General features: G+C 37.5%; 1 protein-coding gene across 1 annotated transcript; it reads right to left on the minus strand.

Moving 5' to 3' along the window:
* Positions 1 to 7,306: 7,306 nt before the first annotated feature.
* LOC103434871 (U-box domain-containing protein 45-like) lies at positions 7,307 to 10,752 on the minus strand. Its single transcript, XM_008373237.4, has 2 exons — positions 10,115 to 10,752; positions 7,307 to 8,568 (listed from the first exon to the last, which is right to left on the minus strand). Exons 1-2 carry the CDS (start codon positions 10,597 to 10,599, stop codon positions 7,719 to 7,721), a joined length of 1,335 nt encoding a protein of 444 aa, XP_008371459.1. The 5' UTR covers positions 10,600 to 10,752; the 3' UTR covers positions 7,307 to 7,718.
* Between the last annotated feature and the right edge of the window lie 1,770 nt (positions 10,753 to 12,522).

Raw genomic sequence — 12,522 nt, forward strand, 5'->3', positions numbered from 1 at the left:
ACCCACAAGAGTAAAGGAACAGTACCACTGCTGGATAATTGGAAAGTCCCTGTGTGTCAACCTATGTGCTTCGTGGCAAGGTAGACTAGTAAACATGCCCAACCTTTACTCACATTCGAGAAAACTCCCAACAAGATTGCTTGCTCCAAAATTGAAGAGGCACCGCCCTCCGAATCTTGAGAGCCAGACTCCCAACATGATTACTTTCTCAAAAATCGAAGAGACACCGCTCTCCGAATCTCGAGAGCCAGACCCCCAGCAAGATTGCTTTCTCAAAAATCGAAGAGGCATCGTCCTCCGAATCTCGAGAGCCAGATCCTCGACAGGATTGCTTGTTCGAAACCCAAGAGGCACCACTTTCCCAACTTCAAAAGCCGGATCTCCTTGGATAAAGCTTGTCTGTAATCTTCACACGCAACATCAGCTTTCCAGATACCACAGACCACTTTTTCAAAGTGCTCTGACAGAGTTAAAACATGTGAAACTAGCAGCTCCCACTACCGTGCTATGACCAAGCATGGTAGAGGAATAACATTACTACTTGTTGTTAGGGAGACTCCTATATATGTCGACTTCCATCCCCAACGGACAGGCAAACCTGCAAAAATGCTCAACCCTTCCTCATATCTGAGAGGGCACTCGCAACGAAGCCTTTCGAAATATTCAGCTTTCTTTCCCCCCGATAATACCTCTGCAAACAAGCTATACTAGAGCAAGAATATCCCATATCATCAGGGTTAAAAGCAAGAGTATCCCATATCATGCTTTTTCCCTGTCTTTTCCTTTGGCCTTGTTCTTACCTGTAAGACAAGGAGAAAGAGAGCAATCAGTTAGCACTTGGAATCAAGCTTCCAGTCAGGAACTGACTGCCTGGAACCCCTTACCTGATTACTTACCTGGCATTGCTCTCGAGTACTCATCTTCAACATCTTATGCTTCCAGGGAAGATACCGCATCCGCCTGAGAAACAGATAGGGCAAGTGAGAAGGATACAAGGAAGCATGGGGAGACAAGCGTAACAGCACACAAGCCGATACATCCACTACTCTGTCAAAAGCAAAAGTATCCCATATCAGCAGGGTCGAACGTACTTTAGATTTGATGGACTTGTTTTGACCCTCAAATTATTCAGTCGGCTTTATACTCTGGAGGAAACCAGAAAACCCTCCAGCCCAGTTCAAGAATAAGCCTGTGGAAAGTTACTTCTTCAAAAGCAAAAGTATCCCATATCATATCTTCTCATTTTTCTTCTCTTTATCCTTCATGATGCCTGCAAGATAGGGAGAATATGAACAATCAGCCGGAACTCGAAATCAAAGTTCTGATCTGGGACTGATTGCTTGGAGCTCTGATTACTTACCTTGTATGTCACCTCTTTCAGCAGATCCCCTAGCTCGGCGACTTGGTGGACTCCTACTACATGATTTGTATCGCACTTGACCAAGCCTGAAACTACAAGTAAGCTTCAAGTGAAATTGATACATTACCTTGTGCATTTCCACCAATTAAAGATACCACCCCTGGATGGAGGAAGAGTACTTTCAGAGAAGATGTCACATCTACCTATGAGACAGATAAGGCAAGTCAAGACGATACCACACTCTGGTACTTAGAAGTTTCGTGACTACGAGATCATTCTCCCACAATATTTCCTAATGTCATTTGTACTAAATCATTCACTTGTACTCACTAAAGGAGAGTTTGAACCTATGTACTTGTGTAAACCCTTCACAATTAATGAGAACTCCTCTATTCCGTGGACGTAGCCAATCTGGGTGAACTACGTACATCTTGTGTTTGCTTTCCTATCTCTATCCATTTATATACTTATCCACACTAATGACCGGAGCAATCTAGCGAAGATCACAAAAAGCGATCGTTTTTGCTACCTAGGATCTATCTTGCAAGAGAACGGAGAATTAGATGGAGATCTCAACCATAGAATACAAGCTGGATGGATGAAGTGTAAGAGTGCATCCGGCGTGTTGTGTGACCGTCGTAGGCCACTGAAGCTCAAGGGAAAATTTTATAGGACGGCAATAAGACCAGCGATGTTGTATGGCACAGAATGTTGGGCAGTAAAGCATCAACACGTACACAAAATGGGTGTAGCGGAGATGAGGATGCTTCGTGGGATGTGTGGGCACACGAGAAAGGATAAGATTGGGAATGAGGATATCCGAGGTAAAGTAGGAGTAGCCGAAATTGAAGGAAAGATGAGAGAAAATCGGTTACGGTGGTTTGGACATGTGCAAAGAAGGCCTACTGACGCTCCGGTTCGAAGATGTGACTACGGGACAGAGGTTCAGGGTCGAAGGGGTAGAGGAAAACCTAGGAAAATTTTGGAAAATACCCTAAGAAAAGACTTAGAGTACTTGGATCTAACGGAGGACATGACACAAAACCAAGCGCAATGGCGTTCTAGGATTCATATAGCCGACCCCACTTAGTGGGAAAAGGCTTTGTTGTTGTTGTTGTTGTTGTTGTATGGTGATTAATTTGTTGTTTGAGGCCGGCCACTGGAGATTTGGGGAGACAAACGATTAACGAAGCCAAATATTTTGCTTCTGGGTTCTTCGGAGAAGAGGTCGCACTTGGGTTTGAGACTTAGGAGCAGCCTCTCCATAAAATGGGGGTAAGGCTAGCCGACATATACCTCTCTCAGACCCTGCGTAAAGCGGGAGCCTTGTGCACTGAGTACGACATTTTGGGTTCTTCGGAGAAGACGAGGATGAATTTTATCAGTGGGAGTCTGTGGGACTGATGCCAGTAATTACTCTGAGGTCTAGTGTCATACATGCCTAGCGAGTCATGTTATCAAAATTGGACAGCAAACATTGATTTCGCAATCCAAATTTTCAATCGAGTATCAAATTATATGTAGCTACAGATCATCATGGTCTGCGGGCTGCGAGGCGCCCTTGATTGATTCATTGATTGTTTGAAACTACAAGGAGTAGACTTTACAAGATGAATATGTTGGATTTTCAAATTTCAACCATGTACACTTATAGGAACGTTTCCATGCATGCGCAATGGTGTCACGCACTACAAATGCAAGGAATTGAATTGACAAGGATTTAGACGGAGGAAGATTCAAAATCAAACTCATGTTGAAAATGCTTATTGAAATGTTTCTATAATCAAACTTATCAAAGTAAGATTGAAATATAAATATCATATAAGCTATTTATAAAGAGTCAATGTGCGTCTAAAAAAGTTGCTACCACTATTATTAGAACTAAGCACATGTGCTATCACTACTGGAACTAAACAAGGGTACTGTTTTTTAAAACTAACCACTGGTACTATACTATCACTATTTCATAAACTAAAAATTGGTACTATCACTACTTCTTAAATTGAATACTGACTATTTTATTTCTAAAACTGAACATGGATATTACACTATTTCTCAAAATTGAACACTAATACTATCACCAACGAAGACTAGTACATGAAAAGTGAATTTTGTTCTCACCACATACACTCTTCCGTTCAAACAACATTTAAATTATTTAATATTTAGCAAATATGTTAGAAGAAGCCCTGTGATCTTAAGTTGTTCAAACAAATTGATGGAGGCACCGAGAAATAGAGGGACAGAGAAAAGAGCTTGGGCTAAAACTATTTTAAGCAAAAACCACCTTATAATTTTATTTAACTAAAGATACCTTAAAATTAACCATAAGTACATGCCCTAAAATTCTACACGGGCTGGATTATGAAGCCAAAACCTCTCAAATTTAAGTTTCCAAAATTGCCCCTAACGGAGACAAAACACAGCCCGTTAACAATTTCAAACTAATTACAGTACTCCACCAACTGTCATTGATGAAACCAAAGAGCAAGGAGAAAAGGAACTGAGCTCCAATATATGTTTTTTGGTGTTTGTATTTCTTTTGTAAAATTCTGATCTGATTACGAACCAAAGAGCAAGCGCTCTTATACACAATGAGTGACTACTACCTGGCACTTCTAATAACACGTAAAACCCTTTGAGAGTTGAGAGTTGAAAGTGAGAGGAGGAAGAGAGGAGGTCGCAAAAATTAGATGGGGGTGGGGCTGTGAGGCTATGAGTTTCTTCATTTTTCAAGCCATTGAGTATCAAATTATATGTAGCTACAAATCATCATGGTCTGCAGGCTGCGAGGCACCCTTGATTGATTAATTGATTGTTGGAAACTACATGGAGTAGACTTTACAAGTTATAAATAGATTGGATTTTCAAATTTCAACCATGTACACTTATAAGAACGTTTTCATGCATGCGCCATGGTGTCACACGCTACAAATGCAAAGAATTGAATTGACAATGATTTAGACTGAGGAAGATTCAAAATCAAACTCGTGTTGAAAATGCTCATTGAAATATTTATATAATCAAACTTATCAAAGTAAGATTAATATAAATTTCATATAAGCTATTTATAAAGAGTCAGTTTGAGATTGTTGTGCGTTTAAAAAGTTGCTACCACTATTTTTAGAACTAAGCACGAGTGTTATCACTACTGGAACTAAACATAGGTATTGTTTTTTAAAACTAACCGTTGGTACTATACTATTTCTAGAGCTGAACATGAATACTATCATTATTTTTTAAACCAAACACTGGTACTATCACTACTTCTTAAATTGAACATTGACTATTTTATTTCTAAAACTGAACATGGGCACTATACTATTTCTCAAAATTGAACACTAGTACTATCACTAGTGAACACTAGCACATGAAAAGTCTGTAAATTTTGTTCTCACCACGAACACTTTTCCGTTCAAACAACATTTAAATTATTTAATATTTAGCAAATATGTTAGAAGAAGCCCTGTGATCTTAAGTTATTCAAACAAATTGATGGAGGCATCGAGAAATAAAGACACAGAGAAAAGGTAGAGTCATCGTCGTAATCGCACGAGATGCTGTCGTCGCACCAGCCGGTGGCGAGGGGGTTGGGGTGTCGGATATGACGACGTTTTCTGTGCTGAAGGCATGCGAGGACGTTGAAATGTGGGTTTGCATCATGTTAGGAATTCTATTTGGAGCAAGAATGGATATCTTGATTGATTGATCGAGAATTTACAGAAGCCTCTAGCATTTTTCTGGAAGCTTTAATAAAAAAAGCTTGGGCTAATACTATTTTAACCAAAAACCACTTATAGTTTTATTTAACTAAAGACACTTCAAAATCAACCATAAGTACAAACCCGAAACCTCTCAAAATTAAGTTCCCAAAATTGCCCCTAACGGAGACAAAACCCAGCCCGTTAACAATTTCAAACTTATTACACTACTCCACCAACCGTCATTGATGAAGCTGGCGATTGCAGTACCATAACTGCGATTTCTACAAAACCAGACATTTTCCAAAATGCAAGAAACTGGAAAAAAAGGGAAGAAGAAAATGAGCTGAGCTACAATATATTTTTTTGCTGTTTGTACTTCTTTTGTAAAATTCTGATTTGATTACAAACCAAAGAGCATCGCTCTTATACACAAATAGTGACTACTGCCAGCTCGCACTTCTAATACAACAACAACAACTTCTAATAACAAGTAAAATCCTCAATCACAACTAACTTGACTGTTACTTTGTGATTAAGATAATCACAATCCTAAGTTCATAACAGGGGCCGCTACTACCTCGAGTTCAACCGCGGGAACCTCCGCCATAAGGACTGGCAGGAGGTCGCTGACATATTCAACGCCTTCCACTGCCATACCAAGAAGACCCACCGGACGGACGACCAGTGCAAGAACCAAATCGATACAATCAAGAACAAGTACAAGGTGGAGAATTATCCGAATGAATTGGATTTGGGTATAAAAATTTGGATATATAATGGATATGAGGAAAGACCGTGAAATTTAATCGGTTATGGTTTTGGATATGATTATAGGGGTTCCCAATCCGAATCCGTCTTCGAATCTAAACCGAATAATATATATATATCAGAGTGAAGTTATACCATTATTACCATATTCGTTATTTCCCTATACTATATTCCTTATGCATCAAAGCTTATATTATATTTATTATGTAACAAACATAATGCTTACGGAAGAAATCAACAGTTCACATCATCAATGTTTTATTTATTACTCTTATTTTTATACTATACAAAATTCATTCATTGTTATGTTTTTTATTATTAGATGTAGTTGTTTAATGACGAAATTAGTATCTACTAAATTATTGTGCACCAATTTGATGAATATAATTTTTTGTTTTTGACTAAGATGGATATAACCATTAACCGATTGAAAATTCGTTATCCGGTGGGTATGGTAATGGATAATTCTCGATGGTTAATTTGCGGTTATGAATACGGTTAATTTTTGTGGTTATGAGGATAGATATAGCATTTCCGTCTCTAAATCGAATCGTTGTCATCCCTAATTTGTAGGGTAAATAGTACGACTTTATAAATGATGTCGTCCAATTCTGACCCAGTACGTTTGGCGGCCTAATTATGATGGGCCTCTTACTGAATGCTATCTAGTTGGCCCAATAATCTTTATGGGTGTCCAGTATGCCTATGGGTAATTTAACCATTAAATCGGTGAACTGGATCCAACATTGAAACGACTTTTTACATGTAAATTCTTGATAACATCAATGTTTAAAATATTAATATAGGTAGAAATATCGATATGCTTGACTTTGATAGAAATTATGTCAACTCTTTCAGATTTATTTAGAACTGGAGAAAATTTTTCTCAAAAAAAAAAAAAAAAAAATCAAAAGTTTGCAATCTACAATTGGTTTCAGTAAAATTTATGTAAGTGATCGGTAAATATCATCTATATTCATTGATTTTTCTATATCTCGCCGATATAGGGTGAAATTTTCATTTCACCCCCTCATATCGATCCTTGATTTTTAGAAAATTTCGTAGATATTTTAAACACTAGATGACATTACACTTTAATTATGATTATTAGGATTTTTTTTCTAGTTTACTGAAAAAAGAGATTGATTTCTTTTTAATATGTTAGAAAATTAGGTATGCTCGGACCTCGGGTTGGGTAGCTTCTCCTCCCCCTAAACCTTTTTTAACCCAAAAAAAATTGGAAATTTCAGACCAATATATATTAGGGAACTTTAACTAAAAGCTCTCAGTATTATTCACTTTAACGAAAAACCACAGTTTTACACTAAAAATTCAATTCTGGCACTATTCACTTTACCCTTTATTTTGTCCTTATTGTTAAAACTCAAAGTTTTCAATCATTTTTCATTAATTTTCCTTATATATTATAACCAATGGCTTCATGACAAAGTGGAAATTTCAAGAAAATAATATATTGGATGAAAAATATTCTATTATTCAAATGAGAAAATTGTATTATTTTTTTTTTTCACACAAAGAATGGCACAGCTTAGCACATTGAAACAAAGGAATAAAAAACTAGTCACTACATTCCTTTGGATCCCATGCAAGGGTTCATCTTTACCCGGATTAGCGTTTAGGGTTTAGGATTTACCCATCTGGATAAGATTTGTTCAAATCTACAATTGTAAAAAGCTATGTGCACAACAAATGCAATATTTTTTTGTTTTTGTTTCAAGGATTTCGCTTATTCCTCCTCGAGAGAATCTCCCAGTTGTTCCTGAGCAGTGAGTAAATGAGAAAATTTCTCGAAGAAATACGAGATTCTGCCTCTGACGGCAACAACCGAGGAGGAAGTATGCTAAGAATAGTGTGTATATCTCCGTTTAGTAAGGCAAGCTCTTAGAGCTTGTGCTAATGATCAAAGCCTTGAGCTTGGATGAGTCCCCAATAGCACTAGCCCTCATTGTGATCATTTCCATATTCTTGTACAAACTTTGTTTCACCAAATTGTTCATCATTTTCTTCCCTTGTTGTGCGTCCCTTTGATTTAAAGGTGAACCGATTGGAACCCTAGCTGTCTGGGGCCCTGAGTGTGGGCCCATCTTTGCTTGCCTCTCATCCTTAAACCACTGCAATAGTTTTAGTGCCCTCTTTTGAGCTAGAGAGCTTCCCAGCAATGCCACCTCTAGAAGTATGGGCACAATTCCTGACTTGGCCATTTTTTCCCTTTGGTCTGAGCTTTGGTGAGCTAAAATCATTAGGATGTAGCAAGAGAGCTCCTGGCATTTGGGCTTCTCATCCCATGTCAAAATCTCTATCAAGCTCCCCGGCACCGCCGCGCTATTTTCCATGGCCTTTTTCCCCATTAGGGTAACCACCAAGTTCCCAAGCGTCGCAAGTGCATTTTCAGAAAGCGCTTTGGTCGTGGATAGCTTCAGGAGATCCTCGACCACCCCGTTAGAGACCAAACTGGCTGCACTGTCCAACATTGTGGAGAGGTTGAACAAAGCTCCCAAACATGGCTCTTTGGTTTCGATGGTCGAAGTGCTTGACTCAATAATGCCAACAAGAAACGGGACAATTTCTGATGAGGACAGAGGGAATTGGGTATTTGCAAGTGAGGACAGCAACAAGAGCAACTCTGCAAATTGGTGCCTTGTTGGCCCATCAAGAATGTTGATGTCGTTTTGTAGCTTTGAGAATATTCCTGCATCCACCATGAGAGCCTTGTTCCTGAAGAAATTAAGAACGTGCAGCGAATTAGAACATAGAAGCTCAAAATATCTCAAACTTATTATGTCTTGCCTAATGATGACAAGAAGAATAACTATATAGTTCAAGTCAAATAATGGTTTTGAAATTTGACCAGTTGATAAATTAAATTAAACATTCGTTACTGATACAGAGAAAATTAGAAGTGCTTATGCACAAGAACATATTCTATTGTTTGGTGCTTGAGAGAAAAGTCCCATGAGACCGGCTGTACAGAATAACTTCTCCTGTACAAAGATGACCCACATAATTAAAAATAAAAAAAATAAAGAATTTTAGAAGAGTGATCTCATCTCAAGTCCATGAGATTCCAAAGTTTAGATCTGTTTTGTGTTGTGAAGGTCAACAAAATGGGGGCTTTTTATTGTCCAAAAATCAAATGGAATCTGAACAACTAACAATAAAATCCTACAAACCCTAAACAAAGTCATCTCGTTTGAAAAACAGGGTCATGTTAGCTTCCATTTTATTGTGTCCCCCTCCAACTCTTCCAACTCTTCCAACCACTATGTATTTTATGGTCGACAGCCACCGCAGCCTGCGGCCGGCCTCCTCTGATTCAGTGGCAGGTTGTCTAATTATGTTTCATATTTTTTCAAATAATGCATCAATCCCATAAACTCCTTTTAACAACTAATTAATTAAGTTGCAGTATGCAAAAATGTGCCAAGTTATTGGGCAAGTCGATTGGACAATAACTGCAGTCACTGAGATGACATATCTACGAACTATACACGGTGGATCTCAAACTTGTAAATGACAAACACAATGTATCGTAGCATTTCGTATTAATAATACAATATTATATAATTACTAGCACATGACACTACGATAACATCATGACTTACTCATGACATAAGTTCTTCTCGATTGGGTTGATTGAGAAATAGCAACAATTCAAATTTGTTGTTCTATATTCTTGCGTCTGCTCACTAAACGACTTAAACCCTACCCTACCATTAAAATGCCATTGCCTTTTAGCAAGATATCTTTTTTATGTCACGATCAGTATCACTTGAGTTGGGCAAGAGTCAAATGAAAAATTAACATACTTAATCCTACTTTTGGAAAATGGAGTCATTCTTCCTTCTATAATTAATTCATTCTTGATTGCCCTAAAGACAATCACTCAACTTTATATTGAAGTCAAATGTGGCCACTGGAACTTAATAAACAAAATTTTATTTAGTGATAAACTAATAGTTAAAAAAAATTAAAATAATTCCCTCTATGCCTAAAGTCCTATATTCGATGCTTCGCTCCCTTAATATTATACTTTTATAGATATGAGCAAAAAAAATTGGCATTATATTCGTATGCGATGAATACACATATATTAATATTATTTTTCAAGTTATGAATTCATAAAACTCAACTTCGATTATTAAAAATAAACTGTCTTTTTTTTCTTTTCTTTTTTTGAAGAATATTAAAAATAAACTCTTATCCAAGGACGAAAATTTAAATGCTCCTAAACAAAATATAAGACAAGAAAATGGAAGCTTACGTGTAAGTTCCATTAGCAAGCTCAATCAAGGCGCAAACTGCAACTCGCCGGCGAGCAACCACCTCTGACGCCGCCATGGACACCAAAACCGGTATAATACCTAGCCCGCCCACCAGCTTCCTCACCTTGACATCTTCTTTAGCCAACGTACCAATCTCCATAGCCGCCAACTCCTTCTCTTCCCAACTAATTCCAAAGTGAAGCTTCTTCACTGCCCTTTGCAATCCCATCACAGAATCCTCATGATCACCACCACTCTCCTTCTCCATAACGACTTGTCGTACCGTTACTTCATTACTATTGCTTACAACTTCGGATGGTCTTGATGATGTGTCGAAGTGATCGGACGGCGTAGGGCGCTTGCGGGCGCTTTTGGAGCGTAGGAACCGTTGGACTCGGTTGAAAAACCTAAGCTTTATGTAAGAATATACCCATAGAGGAGAAGGAGAAGAAGAAGAAGCAGGTGTAGAATTAGAATCAGACATGTTTACGTGAGAGAGAGAGAGAGGTTGAGAAACTGTGCGGGGTTTTGGTTTGTTTATGCAAATTTCTATGGGAGTCAGACTTTTACGAGAGAGAGAGGTGTTGGTGGCTTTATGGGATCAGAGGGACGAAGAAGGACGACTTTAGAAAGATGAAAGAAACTGAAGGGAGCACAAAGCACATGCACAGGAAACAGTATAAGCTGACTATTGGGGCTCACAAACCGTGACAGATATTTAAATGAAATATTTGTGTATAATATATGATCTTCAACATTGGTATTATTATATTTCAATCGTATTCCCGTATGGCCCTTGACTAATATCTCGAATTACAAGAATGTTATTTTGGACGGCGGCGTTATGAGTGTTTAATGAAAATTTGACTCTTCATTTAGAATACGTTATTTCTATTTATAGACAAATTATAATTCAACATACATGCATATATAAACTTTTTTTTGTTAATCTAATGAATTATTTTTGCATGTGTGGACCAACCTGTTTTCTAGATTAGGGTTTATTATATGGGGGGTTGTGTTACTTGTGTAGAGGGGAGGAGGGTCCCCTACACATCACCTACTCCACTGTGGGGAAGTTACTTGGAGGTGATCAAATTCAGACGGCTTAGACTATTTTTGACCTAAAGTTTCTTTTATTATCAATAACTTCGTATTTTAGTTTTAGAAAAAATGATGGTTTAAGTTACACTAATTTACTGAGAAAGAGATTTAAAGTCGAATACAAAATTACAAATACACTATACACTATTATAACAAATTGATTCAACTCACGTTGGCACTTTAAAACTTTAGACTAATCCTAATTAATAATTATCGTTGTTCTGAGATGTGAGCTAGAGCTACACTTTGAGGCATGTGGGAATCAGGGAAAGAGGGCACCTGCACTGATTTTCCTGCAAGGTCAGAAAGTTTTGATCTCATACAGGTGTCCTCCATTCATGCAGAGAATTAATGGGTTGCTGCACTATTAATCCTATCAGATCTAGCATTTGTTTTTTCTTTAATCTCAATGTTTGAGATTTTCTCACATGCATGGTTTCGTTTTGGTGGATCTGTTGCTTGAAGGATCTGATCTCCCCATTTGTATGTTGCAGCAAGAAAAATATATCTTCATATCTAATCTTGATAACAATGTTACATAAATTAATGATGTTTGATCTTTTGCTAGCTAAGCTATAGCTTGTTACGTTAAAAGAAGTTGATTTTGGCTTGGGATTCTGCTCACCCACATGCTTATAGACTACTACATTTAAGGATATATTTATACTAAAATAGTAGGAAAGAGTACGCTACACGATAAGCTTACATAAAAATTTAGTAGTGGACTTAAAATTGTGACACTTATTTTAAAAAGAAAAATTAAATTATGATATGCTGATATGTAAATTTACTCAAAATTGTGTCCTTTTTCTTCCAGTTGGATTCTATGCTTGAATAATTAGGTCCAGATTTGGTTGGTCTAGTCCAAAATATTTGGCCATCTTGCACCGTTGGCTTTCTACATTTTCCTGCAGAGTGCAAATGATCTAAACTCCATAATTAGTTAGGTTTTATCCCATACCACCATGAATTGAGAGAAAGACCAATTGGCGTCCAAATTCGGGAACAAAGGTGGTGAACTCTTTGTTTAAGATATTTGCACGTCTATAATGGCAGTCAAGTATTGGTTAAATGATATTTCTTCTCGGACTCACGCCAAATATTTTAATGGTAGTTGTCTCCACTTTGACAATTTTTACAGAAAGAGATACTCTTGTGATTGTATCCGTACATCAATCATGCATTGTTATATGAGAAAGTAAAAATGCATTTTCTACCGGATTAGAGGAAAAGAGTTCGGCATTAAAAACTACACATACTCTTATGACAGCATCTTAAATCAATCATGCATTGTTATGTGAGA

Source organism: Malus domestica, chromosome 05 (genome assembly GCF_042453785.1).
Source record: "Malus domestica chromosome 05, GDT2T_hap1".
NCBI lineage: Eukaryota > Viridiplantae > Streptophyta > Magnoliopsida > Rosales > Rosaceae > Malus > Malus domestica.